This window comes from Myiozetetes cayanensis, unplaced genomic scaffold (assembly GCF_022539395.1).
Source record: "Myiozetetes cayanensis isolate MyiCay16 unplaced genomic scaffold, myiCay2020 scf6-25, whole genome shotgun sequence".
In the NCBI taxonomy this organism is placed as follows: Eukaryota; Metazoa; Chordata; class Aves; order Passeriformes; family Tyrannidae; genus Myiozetetes; species Myiozetetes cayanensis.
Window position 1 is genome coordinate 24,092,570 of NW_026087853.1, and position 25,495 is coordinate 24,118,064.

At 36.2% G+C, this 25,495-nt stretch overlaps 1 protein-coding gene across 3 annotated transcripts in view; it reads left to right on the forward strand.

Moving 5' to 3' along the window:
• Window positions 1–25,495, forward strand: part of BAZ1A (bromodomain adjacent to zinc finger domain 1A) — a 67,903-nt gene that overhangs the window by 32,837 nt on the left and 9,571 nt on the right. For all 3 annotated transcript variants that reach the window (XR_007631460.1, XM_050335753.1, XM_050335752.1), the window contains 15 exons: window positions 1,506–1,640; window positions 2,178–2,280; window positions 4,280–4,446; window positions 5,262–5,357; window positions 6,698–6,836; window positions 7,269–7,415; window positions 9,799–9,894; window positions 10,022–10,246; window positions 10,888–11,053; window positions 11,326–11,439; window positions 12,576–12,700; window positions 14,230–14,835; window positions 17,322–17,485; window positions 17,670–17,824; window positions 20,277–20,425. Coding sequence is in view for 2 of the 3 variants with exons in the window: in XM_050335753.1 (XP_050191710.1) it covers window positions 1,506–1,640; window positions 2,178–2,280; window positions 4,280–4,446; window positions 5,262–5,357; window positions 6,698–6,836; window positions 7,269–7,415; window positions 9,799–9,894; window positions 10,022–10,246; window positions 10,888–11,053; window positions 11,326–11,439; window positions 12,576–12,700; window positions 14,230–14,835; window positions 17,322–17,485; window positions 17,670–17,824; window positions 20,277–20,425 (2,587 nt within the window). In the remaining variant the exon portion in view is untranslated. The remainder of the gene's footprint in view (window positions 1–1,505; window positions 1,641–2,177; window positions 2,281–4,279; window positions 4,447–5,261; window positions 5,358–6,697; window positions 6,837–7,268; window positions 7,416–9,798; window positions 9,895–10,021; window positions 10,247–10,887; window positions 11,054–11,325; window positions 11,440–12,575; window positions 12,701–14,229; window positions 14,836–17,321; window positions 17,486–17,669; window positions 17,825–20,276; window positions 20,426–25,495) is intronic.

Below are 25,495 nucleotides of genomic sequence, written 5' to 3' on the forward strand. Positions count from 1 at the left end.
ATAAAAACAGGTTTTTGTTAACTTCTGCTTGTAAGTAAGTTGGTAATTTTTCTGTACGTGAAGCAGAATTCTCTAATTTCTTTTTTAGATACCAGTTTAAAAAAGTCTCCAAAATAAAAAAGGGAGCATTTACCTAGAAAAATTTTATTTGTTGAAGCATAATATACTTTTGTTTAGTCTAACTATGAGTTGTTTTCATTCTTCAAGGTATGCCTGATATTTCTAAGGCAAATAAAAACAAACTGTTTTTGTTTTGGTACAACATGCCTATACTATACTGTTGTAATACTTTTGCCTGGAAAATGTTTTATGGTAGACTGAATTCAGTCTTCAGTGAGGCACCTTATGAGATGAGGTATGATGATATTTAGTACAAGTTCAGACTTAAATTTACATCTTAGTGCAAGATGACTGAGAATTTGTTTCCTTGTGCTCAAGGAATTGAGCAGCTTTTCTCACACTTACCAAGTAGGTAGCAATTCCCCTTGCCTTGCTCGCTGTGCCACAGGAGATCCTGGACTCTTCCATTGTGTATTGCAGACTTGACCCTGAAATCTGTGTTACCTTCTTGTTTTTAGAAAGTAGCATGGTTTTTTATTTGTCTGGTGCGTTGTCATACAGCCATGTAACTGCTCATTTTGAACAGGAAGATAAGAGCATTGGTGAGAGTCTTGCCTCTAAAAGTTTTGTAAAATAACAAAGGCAATCAATTCCCACATAAGTTTTTAACTTTAGAGTCTGTCCCTTTTAAAGAAATGGACATAGGAGAAAATAGAACTGAAGGGGATAAACCACCCCCTTCCTTGGGCTTGTTAGTGATCATGTTGGCCTAGCTCGCTGTAACGCAGTCAGGACTAGTGATCTCTTAGTGATGCTTTCTGGAGCCTCAGGAAAATTGTTATATTCTGTGTATATATACATTTGTCATCTTGACTTTGTTTGGGCTTTCTGTGGAGTGTCTCGTCCCCTTGCTGATTGCCTTGCATCTCAGTTATGCGAACATGTCCTGTTTGGAATATCTCCTTTTGTATTACCTGACAAGGGCAAACTTCCTGAAGTCATCAGGTTGAGAAAGGAGACTTGAAAAGAAACTTTGACAATTTGGAACAATCCTCCTCCAGAAATGAGTATCATAGAGAATTATGTAATTATTTGATAAGTTAATTTTCTGGCTTTATAGGCCAAAAGTCATTCCTGACATCTTTCAGTAAGTTGCTAGGATGACTGTGCCCAGCTGTATTTGCTAAAAGGCATCTAAAAAATTAGCATCTTACCAAATGAAGCCAAATTCTGTTTTCAGATACGTGTTGCATACATTATTATCCACTTTGTAGATTAACTCTACACTTAGACTGTTTCAGAGCTTTATTTTTTATCCAAAGTTACCAGTTGTCAATCTGGTTACTTTAACTGTTTTCTGTTGATTAATGATTCATTAATTAGCTTATATGTATGAAAAGGTAAGAATTTCACAATGAATATCTGTTTTTGTCTTTCTTATTAAGGCAACATCAATTGAAAAATACAACCTAGCAGAACAAAATTTCTCCTACTTCTTTCCTGATGACCCACCTACATTTATGTTCAGTCCTGCAAGCAGACGACGAGGGCGACCTCCAAAGAGGTCATCTACTAGTCTTGTAAGTAATAACGTTTTTAATCCCAGATGAAGACATATTAGCATAGTCTTCAAAGTTCTTCCATTTGCCTGAATTTTCAGAACAGTTGAAATGCAATGACATCGTGCTAATTTTCTTTGAGGATGAATTGGGATATATTACATAATTGCTAATAAAGTAATTGCTTTATAGTTAAGCCAATAAAAGGGACCATATTTGTTATGTTATCTTCTTATTTTTATGTTTATTTCTGTGATCCCATCAAGAAACTCACTTTTCAGTGTGTTGTGAAGATGGACAGAGTACTTGTCCCTTCTGGGATTGATAAATAATTTGTTAAAAAGCTTTAATTTGAACTCTAGATACAATTAATTACATCACTTGCCCTCAGATACAGATGTGTCACTTGCCTGTATTTAAACATGGAGAATCTTAGTGCTCTAATCTACTTTATCTTGTTCTAGAGAACAGTTGAAAAATTGGGAATATGTTTTGCTGTTCATTTCACTGTAGTTATGATGTTCTTTTTTTCCTCTCCCCCTCCAAATTCTCAATCAGGAGGACAATATAACTGCTAAACGAAACACCCCAGGAAGCAAAAGTAAAGTATCAAGGGAAAGGACAAGGTTCCAGAAGCAAAAAGAAGATATGCAGGCTATGGGTAAGTTGAGGTTTACTCTTATGACCAGTAGAACCAGTTATTGCAGGTTTGACAGCAGGCTGTAATTACTGTATTTTTGGGGTTGTATCTTTCAAATGGAAAACTTAATAAGATGCTACTGCCACAGCAGTGTTGCAAAGAGCTCCTTTCAGTGGTTAGAAGGGTTGTTTCCTGATCATTTTTCCTTTTTTTTCCTTTTAGTTTACTGAGCTGGGGAAATGTAGGAAATGTAGGACCACAATGTAGAAACTTATGGTTCAACTTGTGTTGATTTCTATCTCAGATAAATAAAGAGCTAAATAATTTTTTACAGAAGTCTGAGTGGTGAAGTCATGCATAAATTTTACCAGCTGAAGGTGTATCAAAACATGAACATGTAACGCCAATCAGTATGTTGTATGAGGAAAATGCGTAAATGGAAAAACTGTCTCAAAATTTAAAAGAACTGCAATACATTCTGAATTTTTCTGATTAAAAGATCACAAATCACTTAAGAGATTTTTAGTTTGGACTGACTGAATAATTTTGGCTTAGTTTCAACCTTTCCTGATCAATTTAAGCTTGATTTCAAAATAAGTAAGGGGACACACAAGCCTATGGGTTTAACTGTGGGTAAACTGGTGTGTCTTCCTGACAAAGTCCAGACAAGGAGATATTCTTCTGGATTTTAAGAACTTACATCATTCCTAAGCAAAGGCTTTTATCTCTGGAAATATTTTAGTGAGCTTCTGGTTTCAACCTGTCATTTCCATGAACATGGAATGCTTTAGGATGACAAGGACGTCTAGAAATTATCTAGTCCAACATCTGGTTAAATAACTGCAAAGTTGTCTGATGCTGCTTTAGGCCTTTTCTTCATAGGAGACAGGACACTAGAGTTTTGTTATCCATTAAAATTGTGTGTCCACTTTTTTGCACAACTAGCATCTATTTGTTTATGTGCTAGAAATGACAGCATAGAACAAGGGAACAGCTGAATAACATCAAAACTGCTTCCCCTCTTGTGTGAAGGCTAGTTAAGACACATTTTCACAATGTGAAAAGATAGCAAAATACCAGGGACCTGCCTTCTCAGTATGTAGAAGATTCTGGGGGGATCAGCTTCACTGTATGTGTTTGCTGGCTGAGAGACAGGGCTGGCATGTGTAGAAGCTCTCTGTAGAAGCAATGTAGCCCATCTTCCGAATTTTATAGGAAAATGTAACCAAAGTCTTTTTTTTTTTTCAGTACTATCCACTTGGTAAGAGTGGATCTCTTTTCATTTATTTCTTGTGATCCTAACTTTCCTGTTTGTTCAATTAAAATGATAAAACCCCCTTTTATTTGTTAGCCTATGTGTAGGTTGACAGGCACTCTCTGTCCACATAGAGTGGAAATTTGTATCCTGCTGTTCTTCTGCAGAGGATTACAAAGAAATGTGCATCTCCTCAGGCAGTAATGTTGAAGTTCAGCTTAAACTGTGTAACTGAAGTAAAACTTGAACAAAATGCACTGAAATACTATCTAGGTTTCAAGTGTATTGACTTTCCAGTAATTCAGTAATAACCAAATACTTAAAACTCACCTATGTCAAGGTTTTTACTATCCCAGATATTTCATGGTTATATGCCTTACCTGGTTGTGACATACTTTTATTAATAAATCAGTCATTACTAATTATCTTCCTGTAATTATAGGTGGTTGGAATCAGTTCACATCTTTATATGTCACTTGAGGGAAACCAATAAACAAGCAATAAACTTCTGTATACTTATAAAACCAGATAAATTTAGCTTTATTACAGTGATGAGAATGTGTAGAACATGTCTAATACTTAGCCTTAAAACTCCTGATTGTCTGAAGAACTTTCAAGTGTTTGAATTTGTGGTTGGCATAGAAACAATTCAGTCTTCATAACAATATCTTTTTCATATGGTAATTATAAAAAGTTCAGCCTATTTAGCAGTTAAAACTAACATTTTACTAAAGAAAAAATAACTTTGTTTTTTTCCTTTTATAGCTTTTGAAAAAGCTAAATTAAAACAAGAGAAGGCAAATGCTATAGAAGCTAGGAAAAAGGAGAAAGAAGATAAGGAAAAAAAGAGAGAAGAATTAAAGAAAATTGTGGAAGAAGAAAGGATGAAAAAGAAAGAAGAGAAAGAGAGACTCAAAATAGAGAAGGAAAAAGTAATGCATTTGAAGTATATGTGTTTCATATAGAAACAGTTTAACAGGTTTCTAGTTTTCTTGTTTCTTAGTTATTATCTGTTTCAAGTTATTTTCCATTAACTGTTTTCAGTTCCTAGAAAAGCACTTCAGAAGAATAGGCAGTTATAAGATTTGATTATGGGTTTGTATTTCTGGGTAATGTTCTCTATAATTTTAGTTCATAACAGTTCACTGTACTTTGGAAGTTCAATTTCAGTGTGGTGGGTTGGGTTTTCTTCTTGCCAGTAATGCATAAAATTATTTGATTTGATGGTTGACACTTCTGTTTGAGTGTTCAAGATTCTGTACTGCATCAGATTTGCAGCATATCAAATTGTTGTGGGTTTTCTTGTGGAATCTCTTTGGATGGAAATTGCTAAATAACTTTTTGTCACTTTGAATATGAAGAAATTATATATTCCACTTTGTTTTACCACAGTCACATCCACTATATTTTGATGGTCTTTTTTCCTTGAGGCAACTTTTATAAATATTCCAATTTTTAGATTTTTTTTCTTCAGCCACTTCCATTAAAAACAAACAAACAAAAAAAACCCAAAACACCAAAACGAAGGGAATAACTAATTCAACAAAGTAGCACAACATTTAAACATTTTTGCAAGTATAATTTTATACAAAATAAAAATTAATACATTACTTCATTCTAATTAAATGTGATGCTTTACTTTTCAGTGTGATTGAATAGCAAGTGGTGCAGTTTTAGGAACTGCAGTAGGGCCATCTGACAATATTTTATACACTTTATACACTGAAACATTTTGATGTTTTTTCAGGAAAGAGAGAAGCTGCGTGAGGAAAAAAGAAAATATGTGGAATACCTGAAACAGTGGAGTAAACCTAGAGAAGATATGGAGTGTGATGATCTTAAGGTATGATGGAATTTGGAATAACTCAAGCTCATACTTTGCAAGGACCTCAGGCTAGATTCCCTAACGCAGAGGCAGATCTAGATCTGATCGGAATGCTAGGGGCTGTGAATCACCTGCAGTCACGTAGTAAATACTTCCCAGTGGCAGTGCTAATAGGATCATCTGCATCTACGTTTTCAACCTCCAGAAAAGTTTTGTGGGCTGTACTCAGTCTATACATGGAGCAAATGTATGTCTAAAGGGCTGACATTAGAGTGGAGGGTATTTATTAATGCCTGATTTTTCTGTTAAACATACAAGATGAGCTCACCTAGAGCAAACCTGAGTTACTTAAAAGATTTGAGTAGTGAAGAAACCAAATTTTTGGCTGCAAAAGGTATAAAGGACATTGGCTTGTCGCTCCCAGTGGCATTCTTTTGATTTAAACTCTAGCAATATACTTGTTTAATGAGCATCTTTTGGGACAAGAATATAAATAAAGATGAATTTAGGTGGGGACTACTTTTTAAAAAATTTTCTTCTGTGCAAATTTGTGAAATACCTTACTATGTTCCTATGAAGCATAGTATTTGGCATTCTTCTTGTTAATGTTTGTGAACTACCACATTTGTGGAAAGGAGCTGTCATTCTGGAAATTGTACAACTCTATCTGCTAAGAAAGATTGAGAAGACAAATCTTCAGGAGTTACATCAAGATAGTAATTTCAAAGTCAAACAGTGTTAGACACTGTCATCTGTGATTTGGAGGTGGTGTATCTGTTAAGTGGTCTTGTTACATGGTTACATCAGCTCCCTTTAAAATATCTCCAGCTGCTGTAAGTGCCTTAAAAATGCAGAAAACCCAATACCAGAACATGCATTCATCAGACGTGATCTTGCATATCTTAATATTAGAAGGGCGGGTTTTATGTGAACGTGTTGGGTTTTTGTTTGCTTGCCTTCACAAGCAATCATGACTAACTTTTAAGAGTATGTTTATTTTTGCTTGTCTAGACATCATACTGGAATTCCAGACTCTTGTGAAATAATACAGATTTACAGGAAAAATCTTGATAGCCGGTGTTTGTAACTTGTAGTAGGTTTGACTTTGTTAAAGATATAAACTTCATGAACATGAATAAACTTTTTTCTCAAAAGTTTTACATTCAAGTTGCATGCTTTTCAGTTTATAGAGTTAGTACTGCCATAGATGTTACTGTACCTTGCAGGACTCTTTTTTTGTTAAAATGTAAAGAAACACAACAGATGCACCCCTTAGAATAATAAACTGTTTGGTTTTAATCACATGGGTACTCTGCAGAAACCAAGTAGGATATTAAGTTGTCCCATTTGGATTGCAGGAACTTCCCATTCCAATGCCAGTGAAGACAAGACTTCCTCCTGAGATCTTTGGTGATGCTCTGATGGTTTTGGAATTTTTACATGCTTTTGGGGAACTTTTTGATCTTCAAGATGAATTTCCCGAAGGAGTGACTTTAGGCAAGTTGTCGTTTGTGTGGCAAGGAGCCCCAGCTTTGTGGTGTCCCTTCTTCTACCGAACAATCAAAGTACCACTTCTACAAAATTTTCTGTGTGGCTTTAATATATTAGTGCTTACAGATGCATATCAATCCAATTTTCTCTTCACAGTCAACTCTGCAGTGTTTGTGAAATCAAAGTTAATTTCGATGTACAAATTGTTATTCTATGTACTAAAATATCCACTTGTACTTCATTCTTGCAGTTATATATTAAAACAATGCTGTTTTGTTAGCACTCTTTCTGACACTGTGGCCTTAGGAATATACGCAGTAAATTACAGAAAAGTAGCTTGATTATCATACCTACAGGAAAAAAATGTTTTCATTCTTCAGTACATAATCGTTTTCCAACTTTGCGGCAAAAGTGACGCTTCTTAAACTTTATTCACAGAGGTTTTAGAGGAAGCTCTTGTAGGAAATGACACTGAAGGCCCACTATGTGAATTGCTGTTTTTCTTCCTGACTGCCATCTTTCAGGCAATGGCCGAAGAGGAAGAGGAAGTGGCCAAAGATCAAATAGCTGATGCTGAGACCAAAGGTCAGATCCTTAATTTTACTGCTGAAAAGCTGAAATGGTACTGGAATTAACTTTAAGCTGCATGATTTATGGCATTCCTTTGTTTAACCTTATTATGCATGGATATTGTATGTAAATGAGCTTGGTTTTTCTCTTTTGTCTGAAATGAAAGCTTTTAACTGGGCATGGAGTGCAAGGGCTGAGGGGAATAGAGAAAAATGAAGCTCACTGTTACTACAATTGTATCCAGCAAAGCATAATAAGCTTTTAACAACACTGCTTATGTTTTGGAGGTTGCAGGAAGCATCTTCACCTTCCTCCTCTTCCTTCAGCACTGTTAGATGTTTCTCCTGAGGGTCAGGAACCAAGTAATTTTCCTAAGTCTTCTCAAAGGTCTTCATGTGTATCTATTGAAAAAAAATCCAGGCCTAAGTAGATTAAAAATCTGAAACTCCCCAGCACAACTGTAATGGAGAATTCAATGTTCATTGTCCTTCAAGACAGGGAAATATGCATCCACAGCTCCTAGATACTACCATGCCTCTTTCTTTCAGTAAAGGGCCTTACAGTCACTCTGGTCTTTGCTCTAAGGCTGAAGTTGCCCCCCTTTTCAGAGGTATTCGGTATCGCTAAAACCCTGATCAGAAGTGCAGGCTTTGTTACAAATTTACATGGTCTAATGTTTATGGACTGCCAGATTTGCTGGCTATTTAAAGGAGAAGTTTTGACCCTTCCTGCTAGTCTTTTCTTTCACTACAGGTAGGTAGGAACATAAGAGCACTCCCCATTTGAGGTCAAGTGAATTTTTTGGTGCCCCCTGCAAGACAGATGAGTGAAGTACAGGAAAGTTCTTTTAATTCCTCCTTTGAAGACTCTGTATTTCCATGCTTAAGATTTATGTCCAGTCTATAAATTATATAAAGCATGAACACTACCTTCAGCAATAGAGGCTGTTCTTTGTAATTGAATAAAGTTACAGATTTGATATAGTGTTAAAAACTCAGACTGCATTTTAATTACTGTTGAATTTAGCAATAAAACTGTATTTTTTTAACTACTGAGAGCATTGCTTTGGCCACACAGGCAAGGATTCCATTATCAGGTATCATAGAATAGTTGATTAGATTCTTTATTATTCATAGGACAGATCAGAAAAAATGTAATATAACTTTCATATTTTAATTTGACTTCATGGAACTGGCAATTGCAAAAATCTGCTGTTTTGTTTCTAGTTTAGCAGAGCTATTGGTCAAGCACTTCATCTACTATGTTTTACATGCCTTGGGAACTTCCATTTCTTGCCACTCTTGTTCAGACATCTTTCCCATGAAAGAATTACGTGTTCTTGGCTTTGTAATTCTGGCTAACCAAATTAATAGTAGTCAGCATGTTTGCTCAGCTAAATTCTGTACAGGCAGTGTTTCTGCAACAGAGAACACCATGGGTATGGGGTTTTGGGACGTACAGTGGTTTCTCAAACTGCATTACATAGATACAGTGAGAGGGGAGGTGTGGAGGTTAATTTTGCAGTGTCTGGGTGAGAGTTTTCAAATACCATCAATTGTCATATAATACTGTTGTGAATTTTATGTAGTCTTAGTTTGAATTTGTGGCTCTGTATTGACTTGGTGACTTTAACTGCTTAATGATTTGGATCTGAATGAAGTGAAATTGTTGAAACAGCATACAATGCTGAAAGAATTCTGCCAACCCTCTGGAGAAATACCTGTAAGTGCTGAGGAAATTTCTGTTTAAGAAACAGGAATTTGCTGTTTCTCCCTTTCACTTCCCTGCTTTCCTGGTCAGTTTGCTTATGTGTGATGCTCATTAAGTGCAAGTACTTGTTTTGGTGAAATACGGTTCATTGGTAATGACTTAGTAATTGTGTTTGTGCAGAACAGGCTGTATCTAAGTTAGATAGAAAGTATACAGTGAATGGGGATAGCCAGTATCAAAATATGTGAATGGTTTGGATTATGTTTCCTAAAAACCAACTTATGATGGGAAGTTAAGTAGTTCATTTGAGGAAAGGAAATGCAGGTGTTTCTTGCATTGTTACTTGTTTGTGCTTTCAAATGCGTTTATGGATTTGTTTTTGCTGCCTTTCATGTTGCCATTGTGCATGTTTTGTGTGTTGTGGTTGCTTTAACAGCTTATATGCTGTTCTCCCTTTATGTAGCATGTGGTGCATGTCCTTAGCTTTTAGTTGGATTTTTTGTAGTTGCATTTAAAGATACGTAGCTTTTCATTTGGCTGTTGAACTGAGTTTTGAATACATTGATGCTTTTGTAAATATCGGCCCTCTTTTTGCTCTGTCTGCAACTTTTAAAACACAGCTTCCTTTCCTCCCCTCCACAGTACAAGTTTTAATTTGCACTAGAATAAAGTGTTTATTTCCTTAAAGATTTAACAGAGGCTTTGGATGAAGATGCAGACCCCACAAAATCTGCACTGTCTGCAGTTGCAACTTTGGCAGCTGCATGGCCCCAGTTACATCAGGGTATGTGTGGGTTTCACTTCTTGTTTTGTTACTGTTCTTAATTTGCTGTGTATTTTAAATAACTTTTTAATATTTATATACATTTAAATGTCTATATAAAATAACTATACATTCTTCTCAACTGTAGGCTGCAATTTGAAAAACTTGGATCTTGATAGCTGCACTCTTTCTGAGATTCTCAGACTTCACATTCTAGCGTCAGGTGCTGATGTAACATCAGCCAATGCAAAATACCGTTACCAGAAACGAGGAGGGTTTGATGCTACTGATGATGCTTGCATGGAGCTGAGATTAAGTAATCCTGGTCTCTTGAAGAAACTTTCAAGTACCTCAGTATATGATTTGTTGCCAGGTAATAAAAGACAATACTTGTTAGAAATTATTAGACTGCTTATTAAGTGATCAATTTTAGAACTGGCTTCAGACCAATAATGATGAGAATTTACTGTATCACAGAATAATTTAGGTTGGAAAGGACCCCTAGAGGTCACCTAGACCAAAACCCTCTCCTATGCTTCAGGCCCCACAAGCGGGTCCCACCACATCAGAGATTATAGAGCTAGGCAGTTTCATTACTTCTGAGTTGCTTTTTTTTAATCCCTTTTTTAAAATGTTAGTTTTACTTGGAGGAGGGGATCTCTCTGGGAGAAGCATCGAAGTGTTTGATTCAGCCCCTGCTTTTTATGCTGTTCGGGTTTGGGTCTTTCACTCATTATTTGGAAATGGAGAAAACAAATACTATCTACTGTTCCTTTATCTCTGTTTTGAAGATAATATTACGTTTTACTACTTCTTTTGGTGGTAAAAGTTAATAAATGAAAAATAAAGGCAGATATTTCAGGAAATGTCTCTTTGCAAGTGCAACTGGTACACTACAAATGTTTGACTATCCACTTGTTCTTGAGTGAGAACAAATCCAGTCTGGAGTGTGTAAGAGTAAGGCTTATTATCAATTACATAATTAAATATAAACATTGGTCTGAATTTTATTAGGAGAAAAGATGAAGATCCTTCATGCTCTCTGTGGGAAACTTCTGACCCTTGTCTCCACTCGAGATTTCATTGAGGACTCTGTTGATGTGCTACGACAAGCGAAACAGGAGTTCCGAGAATTAAAGGCAGAACAGCATCGCAAAGAACGAGAGGCAGCAGCAGCAAGGTAAAACTGGGATATGGAAAACTAAATTTTGTTGCTACAAATGAGATTAATTCCTTGGTTGCAGAAGGCATAGGAGAAACAATAGTAATGTTTCAGTTTTATGCTGGTTTCTTGAGACCATAGATATGAGTGAAACTTGATTGTGCTAAATGTTGTGCTTTCTCACACTAGTACTGCTTTTGGATTGTGTTTTAGTATAAAAGGAAAAAGATGTGGACAGATCAGATAGTAGATTAATTGCAACTGGTTTTCTATATCCTTTCTACTACTAGGATACGTAAGAAAAGAGAAGAAAGGTTGAAAGAACAAGAGCTAAAAATGAAAGAAAAACAAGAAAAGCTGAAGGAAGAGGAGCAAAGAATTCCTGCTGTAGAAATATCTGTTGGGTATGATACATAGTATAACTGTGGTATATATGATACAGCACTTTTCAGTTACGTGGCCAGACCTAACCTATACAGTTTTTGTTGACTTGATCATATGAAAGGTATATTTTAAGTATATAGCCCTCAATGTTGATTTTATTTTTCTTCCTAATGTTCTTTAATTGGTTTATGAAAGTGATTTTTACTGTACTCATAATTATTTTAAGAGCTTGACAAGAGAAACTTGCAAAATCTAATTTGTCTTTTACATTGCTTTGTCTTGCATTGATTTAATCTCTCTGAGTATCTTCATACAGACCATTGTAGTTAATTTTCTTTTGAGGAATTGATCTGAGCTAGAAAGTACTGACCTCGCATAACAATTCATTAATCAAATTTCATTGCATTTTTTTTTCTTTTAAATGCTGTGTTTAAATGCCAGGTGATTTTCATAAAACCAAAATTTTTTTATTCTTTTAATAAAACTGCATGTTTTCAGGTGGTAAGATTCAGGCACATGCAGCTGTATATGATTCGAGGGAAAATAAACCAAAGTGTGTATACAATATTATGTCTTTGCCTGCTTGAGAAAGGTAGTTAGTTAAATAAATCTGCTTACAAAAGGTGAGCATGGGCCAAAGATAGTTGTGTGCTATGTTTTGGAAATTATAATTGAGAAAAAATAATAAAATTAATGGTACTCTGTAATAATTGCAGGTGGTTCTGTAGCTTTTTAATTATATTTGTTAGATGAGGCAAACATGTGAAATAAGCATTTTACAAAATGGTAAACATTTTGAGGAGGAAACTTTTTTTAGACAAGAAGAAAATCCATGTCAGTAGAACTATGCTACAATGTTGCCAGAAAGGATCTGATTAGAATAATACTCTTCAAATGAAAGTGTGGATGCCAAAGAGCATGCTTTAGTCTTTAATACAGAACTTCCCATTTCTGGTTCAGTGGGTTTTATCTGGGTTTTAATATATTCTGTGACTTTTATTTCTTAAAAGCATTTTAGATATTTTATTAGCTTAAGTACTTGTGAGAGGAAAATAGTCTTTGTGTCAAAGATGGCATATATTATTGTATATTTTCTATCATTCAGCTTATGTGTGGTTGTTTGGTTAGTCACCTTTTGGTTTTTTTGCTGTGTCAGGGAAGAGGAACGGGAAGACCTTGATACTAGTACAGAAAGCAAAGAGATTGAACGTAAAGAACAAGACATGGACACAGTGACAGAGGATGAAGAAGAGCTGGGACCAAACAAAAAACGACGAAGAGGTAATGCTATAATGTATTTGTTTGTGTACTTGTATACATGCATGCGTGCCCCTGGGAAGTTCTTGTGTTTTATATAAAAAGTATCAGTCTTTCCTGTAATATTTTTTAAAGGAAAAGGAAAAAAAACCCCACCCAAACATGATCATAATGGGCTACTAAGTACGTTGAGCCAGCCAGATGTAGTTCTTGTGGTCAGCTGTCTCAATTCCTCTTTTGTCAAAAAAATCTCAGGCTGTTGCCTAACAAACCATTACAGTTGTAAGAAGTGCCTTTAGTGAGAGAGCTGTAGGAGTCTCATCTAATAGAGGATGGTGTGGTTTTGATTCCTTTTTTTGTTGTTGTTTTTTTAGAAAACTAAAAAAACAAGTATTTTTTTAAAAAGTTAGATTGAGCATTTGGGTTTAGTTTGCCTTTGCTAACAAAACAGCATACCTTCTATATGAGAATACAATGAGTCTTACTGCCAGATTTCATTTTCTCAGCAGTGTGCTAGTAGGGGCTGCAGTGCAGTAAATGGTGCGGCCTCCTATTCATAACTAAACAGAGGTGTCACCACAGGAGGATGAATTGTTGATGGCTTTGGGCTTCTAGCTCATCTGTGCCTTTCTGCTGGGAAAGCTTTGTGCTAGTGTCTTTGCCAGTGAAAGTCCTGGATCATTGTGGGCTTAAGTTGCAAACTTGTACAGTTCCTAACTGTACCTGGGATGGAAATCGAGTCATTCAGTAATACAAATTACAATGAGAAACAATGAGATCCTAAACAGAATTTCAGTTTTCTCGAACACCCATGTTTGAGACATTGTGACTGGATGACAAACAAGTATTATTTCATCCTACAACTGGGGAACTGAAGGTCTCACTGGAAATCAGTAGAAATTGAGTGTTGACAGCATCTTTCAGGTTGTGTGCATCAGTTAGGAGACACACTTTTCTAGATGACTATGAGAACCTTATACTTTGGTAAACTAAGATGTGAACTGAAATATTTTCATCTGGTACAAGTTGAGAGGGAGAAAACAGTAGTATATATATTTAAAAAGAAAAGTTATAAAGTAAGGTACTTGACTTCGCCAAAGAAGCTCATATAGAGGGATTCTGCTCTTGGTTGAGACCTTTGGGAATTTTAAGGTGATCATTTTGAGTATGATAAATTAAGTCCAAATTACATTTTGTATTAAGTAATGAAATTGCTAGAATGTTACTTTATAAGATGCTTCTATAATATGCTTTTGGGTTCTTAAAATTTTGGTTCCTTTTTATGGTATTAAAAATAAGTGTCAGTAAGTGAGACTTGGTCTAGTTTCTGCAAAGTGAAGGTGTATTCAAAATGGCTACCCCTTCATCAAGAGAAGGGCAGTTAATCACTTGAGTTTTTTTAATAAAATCAGTATTGTCTCTTGACTGAGCTTGATGGTCTTTGACAGTGTAAGTTTAGATAATCGGAAAGGGACAGAACTAAAATAAGCCCTTTACTTGAGCTTTTGGTAAAAAAAAAAAAATTTCTACCATACTTCTTTGTTTAACTTTAGGAAGGAGAGGGCAAAATGGATATAAAGAATTTACAAGACAAGAAGAGACCACTTGTGAAAAGAGTGAACCTCTTACTGCTGAAGATGAAGAAGCTTTAAAACAGGAGCAACAAAAGAAAGAGAAGGAACTGTTAGAAAAGATTCAGAATGCAACTGCCTGCACAAATATCACCCCGTTAGGTCGTGACCGTCTGTACCGACGCTACTGGATTTTCCCTTCTGTTCCTGGATTGTTTATAGAGGAGGACTATTCTGGTCTCACAGAAGACATGTTGTTGCCTCGAATCTCTTCCTTTCAGAATAGTGGACAGTCTTGCACAAATGAACCTCAGGTATTCAGTAAAACTGGAGAGTCTTTGAAATCCTCTGAATCTACCTCCAATATTGACCAAGATTCACACACCAGTGTTGTAGAGGTGCCAAGGCCAGTATATAAACCAAACCGTTGGTGCTTTTACAGTTCTCGGGAACAACTGGACCAACTCCTAGAGGCTCTCAATTCCCGAGGACATAGGGAGAGTGCCTTAAAAGAAACTCTTTTACAAGAGAAAACTAGAATATATGAACAACTAAGCAGTTTTCCTGTGGAAAAATTCCATATTCCAGGTAAACGAAAGATTTCTGTTATTAATTTCCTTCCACAGATACAATTTCTATATAATACTCTAGAAACTTCTAATTTTCATTTAATTGTAATTTCTAAGAAATAAGAATTATTCCGAAGATTTGTTCCATTTGATGGAAAACACACTGGTTTTTTTCTTTCCTTCTTTTTTTTTTTTCATTTTCCCTTTGATATACCTTTGTGGTATTTCTGGTGTTTCATGTTAAAAAAAAAAGGCAATAATTTTGCTGTTATCTTACTGCTTAGTAAACTGGGATTGGCTTTTAAGCAAACATCTTTAGGAAGTAATTTGAGCTTTGAGAAAAGATTAACTGGGGAGTAAAGATTACTATGTACTAAAAAATAGTGTAGCTCTTGGTTGTTACGTGGATTAGCATGAGTGCAGTTGGATTCTGTGATATTACTCTTTCCTAGGTTTTTTTTTCCTTTTTTCTTCCTTTGGCAGGCACTCAATACAGGAGGAAACAACAGAATAGCAGATATTTTTATGGGTTTCTAAATGTACTAAAAACCATCCTAGACCTAGTATTTAGGGGGTTTTCCCTTTTCTACTAACGTGGTACTTTGCAATTTATTGGCAAGACGTTAGCTCCAAACACCACTAAAATTCTGTATATACAAGCTTGCAGCTGGATTGCTTATGGCATGTTGGCAGGTAGAGGATGTTACAAAATGAAACTCCCAAGGGTAATGTTTAATAAATTGCATTTTGTTTTCAATTATGAAAATTACTGTGAGGATTTAGAGTTATCTCTAATGGGACAAGGGAGAATTATTCACAGCAGAGACAAATTCTGTTTTCCTGGAGTGTGAATGCCTAGGACATTCTGTGAGCACATCAGACACTGTTAAATTTATAACTGATCTACCATTTCTTTTGGTGGAAACTAGCACAGGACAGAATTTCTGTGTAGTAATTCAGCTTTATTTGGAGGCCTTAAGTCCGTATTTGTAGGTTTTTGGTTAGAAAAACTCTATTGTCTTCTGATACATTTGAGTTTGTGCATATTTTCCTAATTTGCTGCACCTTTATCTGTATTTTGTGTGTTGCTTTCTGCCCTGAAGCAACCTGATTTTCATAGTCAAGGCAGCTTTGAACTTCACTTTAATAGAGATGAAGAAAATTCAGATTCACTGGTCCAGTGCCAATGCTGCCGCCACTGTGTGATAAGCAGGGATAAGTGGCCATGTGTAGCTTTGTTGGGAGCTTTTCTGGACTCCAGCTGCTGCCCTATTGCCTTCACTCAAATGACTTGCAAGACAAGTGAGAACAACTTGGTAATTCTCTTGCACTGTGGACTGCCCTTCTGCCTTTTCCAGTTCCCACTCAACAGAGCATGGAAATAAAATTGATATGTGCTATTACTTGATTTAATTCCAGTATCCATTAACTTCTCATCAATTATTTGCAAAGGAGTTGATGCTTTTTCAGTTCTGCTCAAGAAAAAACATTGCATTTCTTCTTTGCTTTTAAACAAAAAATGACATTTCCCGCATCCAGGCATCAGAGTTGCTAGTCTACATTTTCAGAATATTTTCAGTTACAGGGAGTTGTTTCAGCAATTGAGAGCACCTTGTGAAAGCACAGTTCATCTTGTGCTTTCTTAACAACAGCTTTATTGTATTTTTTTTATTAAATACCTCTTAAGTTCTTGCATGTAATTTCTCATCACTGCACTCAAAGGCTTTAAGGTAAATCCTGTGAACAGAAATGTTCACCACTTATGCAGATTTGCAAGCACTACTTTAGGATTTGGGCAAACTTTCCTGTGGCTTATGAGCTTTTGCATGAACTTTGAGTTCTCTTATGAAGAGGTTTTTACTTGACAGCCCATCATCAACTCTTCCTTAGTTTTCATAAATTACCATGCTGTCTTGTTCCTTTTTTCCCTGCCTTTAATTAGAGGACACAGTAAGTCTGGTCTGCTTATTTTGTTTAAAAGTTAAGTTTTTAAAAGGGATTATATTTGTTCTGATACTTTTTGTGATTTTCAGCACATCCTTGTTTTAAATGTTTCTGTGATAAAGATCCTTGCAGGAAAGAAAACTGAAGGGTTCTCTTGTAAAGTAAGAACCATCAAATACTAGAAATGTGAAAATGTGACTTTATTATCTTTTTTTTTTTTTTTTTAATCCTTGCACTTACAACAGAGTTGTTTGTTTATCTACTACTTTAGAAAGCATTTTAAGGCAGAACTACTTTTAAATTAATAAGGATTTCTCATTCCATGTGTTGGGATGGGTGGATGCCAATCTAGAGGTCATCCCCTCTAAAGAATACCCTACTTGGTTGGATCAGCTACCTTAGCTGGCATGGAGATGTTGGTGTTGGCAACATCTGGCTACAGGAAGGGAATTTTGAACCCATGTTTAGTTGGTTCTGCCCTGTACTACTTTTGTTCCCTTCACCAATGGCTGCTTTAAGGAATAAGGTCCACTAACACCAAATTACTTGCTATTCTTGCAGACAAACCTCAAAGTGACATCAGACCTCCTTCAGGACGGGGAAGGATGCAGAATGCTCACGAAGGCTCTCACCTATCTGCAGAGAAGCAGCTTGAACTGAGACTCAGAGACTTTCTTTTGGACATTGAAGACAGGATCTACCAAGGAACGTTGGGGGCTATTAAGGTATTTGTGACTTGTCGAATGCCCAGGAACGCAGCGATGCCGTCGAGTCTGTAACTTAAATGAGAACTCTTGAATGCTATGGTTTTACTAAAGGCATAATTAAATTAAATGTAGGCAGTAATTGGCACTAAACATTTGTGGGCTTTGATTCTTTAGAAACCTCAAATTTGTATGTTTGCTTCAGGTTACAGACAGACAGGCTTGGAGAGCAGCCTTAGAACATGGGCGGTATGAGTTTCTGAATGATGAAAACAAAGAAAATGGTATTATTAAAACTGTGAATGAAGAATCTGAAGTAATGGAAACTGATGATCAAGATAAGTTTATTGTGAAAGACAGGTAAGAGCTACAGTTTAATTAATGGCTCTTTGCTATGAGTTTTATAGCAGTGCTCTAGTTTGGGTTTTGGCAGGGGGGGTTGGACCTTCAAGTTGTCTTTGCCCTCGAATTCTTTGAAATGGTGTTTTTTAAGATTTGAGTTGTAAAATCTGAGATTTTTGCATTGGTTTATAGTCTCTAAATGATGCTGTTCTATTACCATATAAGATTAAGGCACCAATTTTTACAACTTTAGGAATTCAGGTATTATGCTACTCAAAGTGAACATTAATTATCAAAGAAGGAACATGTGGATTCATTTTAAAATAATTTAAAACGCAGAAAAAATTAATCTGGTAATTGATGTTTTCTTTTCTAGAAGGAAAAAACAAAACAAAAAATGACTCAAATATGTGGAAGAAGTAGGAGTGTTAAAAAGGAAAAATAGTTATGGTAACAAATTGCTGGTTGAACTGGCCAGGGTCATAGTAACAAATTGCTGGTTGAACTGGCCAGGGTACCTCTTCATGAGTAACAGGAAGACTCATCAAGGCAACAGGCCATGGTCTGGATTAGCTTTTAGCACTGCAGCAAAAAGGAGATATAATGTTACAACTTCATGAATGACAATACTTCTGTAGAGCAACCTGTAGCAATAGTGAGAGAGAGGAAACCTCAAATCATATAGTGTTGCAACTTTAGAAGTGTTTTGAAGGGCTTCCTTTGGTTTTTAAACAAAGATTTGAAATACATGTGGAACACTGACATAAGTTTTTGTTGTAAAATCAAACTTCAGAAACTACAGAAATGGTGAAGATTTCTAAATTTTGAGTTATCAGAAGTAACATACCTCTCAGAAATAAAGATCTGCCTTAACTGACTTAATACATATAAAATTAAATGTCTTGATAGGATATAAATGTTGGAATACTTCAGGAAAAAAGATTTATTGGAGGCAGTCATTGTGCCAACTGTTTGCTTATATATTCTGGAGGCTTTCTGGTGTTGGACTTTAATTAAAGTTGAATTTCTGAGTGGACTCTTGAATATTGTGTTGGATGTTAGGAATTTAAAGTTTTTTTCCTTTAATGTCAGTTTTCTGAATTAGTATTTTCTTACAAGGCTGCCCTTCAAATTAGAGTTCTCTAGTTGCATGCAAAAGGGATAGGGTCATCCTTTATATTAATGACACAATTTACAGATGTTTGGTTCCTGAAAACCACAACATAGAAATATTCCACTCTTTTAATTAAGCAGCTAAAATTTATCTGTCTCCACTTACTTTGGGCACTTACTCCACTGCCAGCTCTCAGTTCTACGGAAGCTTGTTGCTTCATTTTTGTTTCCATTTGATACCGACTCAATCAGAGCTTCTGAATAAAGTCTACTCTAATAAAGACTTGCAAATTAAAACAGACTATGGGATTCTGAAAATCATGTGACAGATTGCTTTTGATGCTGGGCTTTTTATCCACCTCAGAGCGAGTGACATCTCATTAAGACCTTGGAGTTTGACTAGTGAAATGTAAATAACTATGCAGCTTTCTTTCTGTTTGCTTTCAGGCTCTCAAAATGTCTGTGACTGCAAAATATAATGAACAGCTTTTAACTGTGAAAAAAGAACAGGGACAACCAAAAGCATTCCTTATGCATCAGAATAAAGCAGAATCCAGAGAATCTTAATTAGTTGTTTTTCTATAAACCCCAAATATAAATTGAATTTTATTTTCATTAGTACGAGTTCCTCACCTGCACTATACTTAATGTTTGTGGTTCAGAAAGATTAACTACACTTTGAAATGATTGCTTAGTCTTTTAGTCGCATTTTATTGGAAAACTACCTTTTTGGTGTTTTGTTTGGTTGGTTTTGGTTTTTTGGTTGGTTTTGTTGTTCTTATTTCTTTTTTTTACTGCCCTTATACGAAGAGTTAGTGTTTTAGAAAGATCCTCCAAGGATGAGAACATTTAATTTAACAATTCTTGATTTACATTCTAAAGTTACATTCTGTTTTTATTTCATTTATTTTCTTTTCAAAAATTCTATGAATTGTAAGGAATCTGTGTTTGAACTTCTGCAGATGGAAATACTCTGAAAGGCTACACCTCACCACTGGAAGTGTTTTCATTGAAAAATTATTGGGACTATACTCTTCACAGAAATCTCTCATAAACTAGCTGATGGATGTTGCATCAAATGTTTTTGAAATCATACTAATTGTATTGAAATTTGTCATCCACATTTCTTGAAATTTAAATAACTTCCCTAAAGATGATTTATCTAGATTAACTAAGCTAATTGAGCAAACATAAGAATGAGGATAACTAATCACACCTGTGCAGTATCTGTTCATGTCCATAGTCCATGCATGTAAATAAAGTTAAAATAAGAATCTACTGTGGATACAGACATGTACAAATATCTCTAGTATTAAATTAGAAATATTCAAAGACAATTTATATATTTCTGTTCTAGACTTATTGGGTTAAAAACTGAAGCTCCCAGTGCTGCATCAACAAGTGCAAGTACTCCTCAGCCAGTCAATAATGTGGTCCACTACTTGGCATCTGCACTGCTTCAGATAGAGCAAGGAATTGAGCGCAGGTTTCTCAAAGCACCTCTTGGTAAGTCTTGGAATTGAAACTCTATGTCTCTGATGTTGTGTAAGATTTGGTAACAAACAAACCCCACCTGCCCCAACACCACAGAAAGACCCCCATGCCAAACCCACTTGCTTCTTTTGAAAGACTGGATGCTTTAGAGGAGCGTGTTGGGGAAAAAACCAAATAATTAATCTATTTCTATGTGACACTGTAAAATTGAAAAAAGTTGGATTGTTAGTTTACAAGGCAATAGATCATGAGGAAATATTACTACTTTTCTAACTCTTCTACATGTCCTGAATTATATGTGTTAATTAACAGCAAATTTTACTCTTAAATCCATGCTTATTTAACAGGGATCGTTGAAATGACCTTGTTTGTGCGGCCCTACGATTATACTGATGCACTGGGAGACAAATAGTACCCTTAGGCAGAAATGAGTAATCCTTCTGGGGGAATACTCTAATTTAGAATTACTGTTGAAGCCAATATATCATGTTGCTCTACAGTGAGTTTCTTCTGAGTGTTTTTTAGGTTGCAAAAATGTATGCTGCTTTGTATACTGTTTCTGTGAAAGCGATATAAGCCTTGTTTATCTGGATCACTTTGATCAGAATATTGAGTGTAAAATGTAGGAAACATTTACATTGTAGACTTTCAGATTCTCAGGTTTTGCATTTGCGCTGTAAAACTTGGAAATAAAAGGTTGCAAGAAAAATTTAAACCAACACAGGATTATAGCTTGACTTGGATACACATTCCTTCCTTGACTTGCCTCTGATGGTGCTCTAGGGGTGAGAGAGAAGATCCAAAGTGCATAAAGTCATTTTGTTTTCCAATGATACCTCAGGTCTGGATTCTTTAGGATCCTTTTGCAATTCTGAGCTGGAGTTTTGTCTTGGAGAAGTGTTTAAAGGTGGTTCATCCTTCCCAAGGCCATCCTGTCTGGATGGCACACTGGGGAGGAGCCATGCTCTGTGCTTGCAGGACTGCTTTGCTTCTCACCTGTGAGAGTGCAGTGTGGGTTACCAGCACAGCACATACCAGGGTCCTCCAGAGCAGCAACTGCTACACACCCTGTTAGACAACACTGTCCTCTGATAATCACTGTGTACAAAACCTTCATGCTCTGGCAAATGTTGCTGTAGTAGTTTAAGATGAAAATGCAGGTTTTGGTGAGTTAACATTAGATGTTAGTGCCCTATGGCACAATTGACCTGAAGCTGTTTCTGCATCTTCTGCTCCTACAAGGAGTCTGCTTTTCGGGTATCAGTTGCCACTGAAGATGAGTTTGAGCCAGATTTGTGCCAGAGACTGCTGTGCAGACTTGGGTTCCCTTCCACAAGCTTTTGTTATCAGTGTGATAACCTCTAGAATAAGGAAGTGCAACAAATGATTGAGATGAAAGGGGAGAGCATGGGAGTAGTTTGAATTGCAGCTGTTTGAAAGCTTTGCTTGGCTTAGTGTTTGGTCAGTTCAGATATGTCTGTACTTTCCAAGCCAGGCATGATGTGGCTTATTTCTTACTACATGACTCTATTTGCAACTTGCGCAACATTAATTGACAGTACATCTATCATTTGTCCTACTTACTCTTCATATGCAAGTTGTAAATACATTGTGAATTATATGCCTCCATTTCTAAACTGGCTTACAAACTTACCAACAGCATCTTGCTGACAATTCTAAGTTTACCATTCTCTTAAGGGAAAAAACATGGTTATTAGCAAGTTATGGCCATTGATTGTGCATCCTGAAATAGAGGAAAAGGACTAAAAGAAGAAAAATGTCCTCGAAATATTGGAGGGAAAGTTTTTAGCAGTCCTTCTGTGTCTTTTTTTTTTGTTTGTTTCAGTGGTTCCAACTCTGCCATAATCTAAATGATGGTTCATATTTTTGCCTGATCTTTTTTCAATGATGGTGGGATTTCTTTAACTTGGGAATCCTCTTCCATTTTAGGTGCTTTATATGGTGTGACAAAGAAATGGTATAGGGAAGGCAATTGTATGTGATTTGCATGTCTTAAATCCCTGATGTTCATCTACCATAGTGTGCCCATGCATCTTTTCTGCTCTGAAAAATGCTAATGCTCTAAGATTACTGTAATGTATGGAATAATCTACACCACTGAGGAGCAGAAAGGATCCCAGGTGTCCTCTGCTCTGGCTGGCTCACTGCCCTAACTGTTAAGCAACAGTGTCAGGTTCCCTTTTCCTTGCTTTACCTTTGGTGCCAAATGTCTCATGTTTTCGGTTGCGTAATGGGCCACTTTTAGCAGGAGTCAAGTCTGAATGAAAGCAAGATTGCATATGTGTAACAGGCAAAGAAAAGTTCTCTACTTAACTTGACAAGGAAGTGTTTGTAGTGCTACTAAACCTTTTAGGGAAAAGTGGACACTGCTTCTTGTTTCGGACTGCCTTGTGCTCAGAGTTGTGATGCACTTTTTCTCTGACCCCTTTAGAAAGCGTTCAACAGTATTCTGGTAATAGAAATTAGGTCTAAGTTTGTAACCACTGGGTTTTGGTTTGTGGAATTTTGCTTTTCTTTCACTGTTTTTATGTAGATCATTGTGTCTGTACATTTTTTTTTCTTTCTCTAAGAGGAGTTTCTTTTTAAATAGTTGTTCTATTTAAGGGAACCGCCCCCTAGACGAAATGCCTTGCATATCTGTTTCTAATGTTAAACTTGATAATCCCAACTTTTTAGGCTGATTTAGTTACCATTGAAGTAAAAACACTGGAAGTCAAGCAAGTGCTATGAGTTCTGTAGGAGTACAGGGGAACACTTGTGGTAAAAAGAGTGCCCCTGCTTTTCTGCTTTAAACCAAACTGAATGTGCTTTGTCTTTGTCATTATTCCAGTTGTTGCTTTCACTGTGAAGTTTCTTTGCCCTCTCTGCCCCCCCCCTTCATTCTACTCTGTCCCTATTAGGGAATGGAGCCATACTTAACAATTTTTAGTTTTCATTTATGGCTTCTAGTCCTAAAGCCAGCACAGTGAAAATCCCTGCAGTCACTAGCAGGTTTATCTTGGTGGCCTCCAGGGTGCAGAGCAGACAAAGGACCCGGCACAGCAATAAAAGGACCAGCTGTTCCTCTCTGCTCCGTTTTTGTTTGAGGCTCTATCAGGCTGCCAAGAGCCTCACTGGTGATTCTGATAAGTTTAGAGTTGAGGTGCATACCAAATGTTCAAGTGGAAGAGCAAGAAAAGACTGACAGATAGTGATGCAAAAGGAGATCTGGAAACCCCAGAAATGGCCCCCTTGGCCTTGCAGAGCTGCTATATGGCCACTGATCTTCTGTTGTCTGGTGATTAAATGTAACATGATTTGAATTGTATGCATTTCTCAATTATGAACTGTCTTTCAGAAATCTTTTCATTAAACATCAGCTATGAAAATTTGTTTTTTCTTCCTTCAGTACAAACTGAGGTAATGTTTGGGGAGAAGCACAAAAAGAAGGGGGTGCAGTTGCGGTAAATTGTTTTTCTGCAAAAATTTCAGAGTTAAAATGTAAAAAATCCTTTTTTATTATTATTATTATTTTAAATAGCTCTTTGAAGGAAACTCTGAAGTGCTGCTTCTCAAATAAAAATTACATTTGAGAAGGTAGAAATACAAGCAGGTTTTTTTGTGGATTTTACTTCTTTTTTTGATACAAGTTTACTTTTCCTTACATTTCAAAATACTTTCCAGTGCAAAATTAGTTCTCATCATCCCTGTTACAAAGATGTTAAAGTTGAGGTATAAAATGATGAAGTGCTTTGGTTGCCCTGGAGTTAAGTGAGGCAGCCCCCCAAAAAAACTTGCCTTCTGCACTAGTGCAGGACTTCAGTCATTAAGCATCCTTCCGACTTTCATACAAAAGGTTGGATTCTAATTCATGCAAGGACTTTTGTGACTGATACAGGAAATCATTTACCTCCTTTTTAACTTGTGCCACCTACTTCTTACAGGAGAAAAAAAAAAAACCCAAAACATCTTTTCAACTTTTTTGCTTCTTTTTGCTTGTCTTCATTCCTTTCCTTCTGGATTTTGATTATCTTTGTTTACTCTCAGTTGTTTCCTCTGAACAGGGATGGGATTAGTATATATGCATACTTTGTTCTCATGCTTTCATTACTTCCCTATGGAGTTTCATGAGCAGAGGCAGCAAAGGTAGAAGTGAGCTTTTTTATGATGAAGAATTTTTGTTTACTCTTCTGGGAAGGCGGTCAAAGAAGGTACCTTGTAATTGAAGCAGATGAGGTTTACTATGGCTCTTCCTTCCTGGGAGGTTAATTTCATCATTTTAACACTCAAGAACACTCCTGCACAAAAATATCCAAAGCATGGACGGATGAGCTTAGTTTCTCTTGGTCTTTGAGAAGTGTGCCCATAAACTAGCTACATTTTTTTGAGAATTGAGGAGGTTCATGGTAGCATGAACCACATAAACTGTTTTCTGACAAAGAAACCTGTGGTTAGGATCTGCTCCTGTAGCCATTTGTACCGGAGATGGACAGAAAGGTAAGGCAGGGTAGGCTTCAGAGCCTTCAGTTCAAGCCTTCTGTTTGTAGTGGGAATCAGAGTAAATCCTGGGATATGCAGTTCCTCTGTGCACATTACTCTCTTACCCTTCACTTTTCTGTGTGCACATGTTGTAACTACTGTTTTAGTTATGTTTTTAGACTACACAAGTATGAAATATAAAAATTAATTCAAAAATAATTTGCCATGCTTCAAAAAGGTATTTGAAATAACTCTATGAATTTAATGTTAGGTAATGCAGAAGATGAAAGGAACCACTGGGGGTATGAAAGGAGGAAGAGAGTGAAAGACAAGACTAGTCAGAGAGATGGTAAATTTTAAATGTTACTTGTATTGCTAAGAATTAGAAAGCACTGAATATTTTATCAGGTTTTCTTTTCCTTTTTTTTTTTTCTTAATTAATTTTGTAGCCAGTTCCTTACATTGAAGGAATTGTGGTATTGAAGCCAAAGGTTTAAACATGGGTGCTGAAACAAATACAGTTCAAAGGTTTAAAAAAAAAGGTTTCTGCAACCAGAAAAAAACCCCTGTATTTAAAGAACTGTATTTTTTTATCACTTTGGG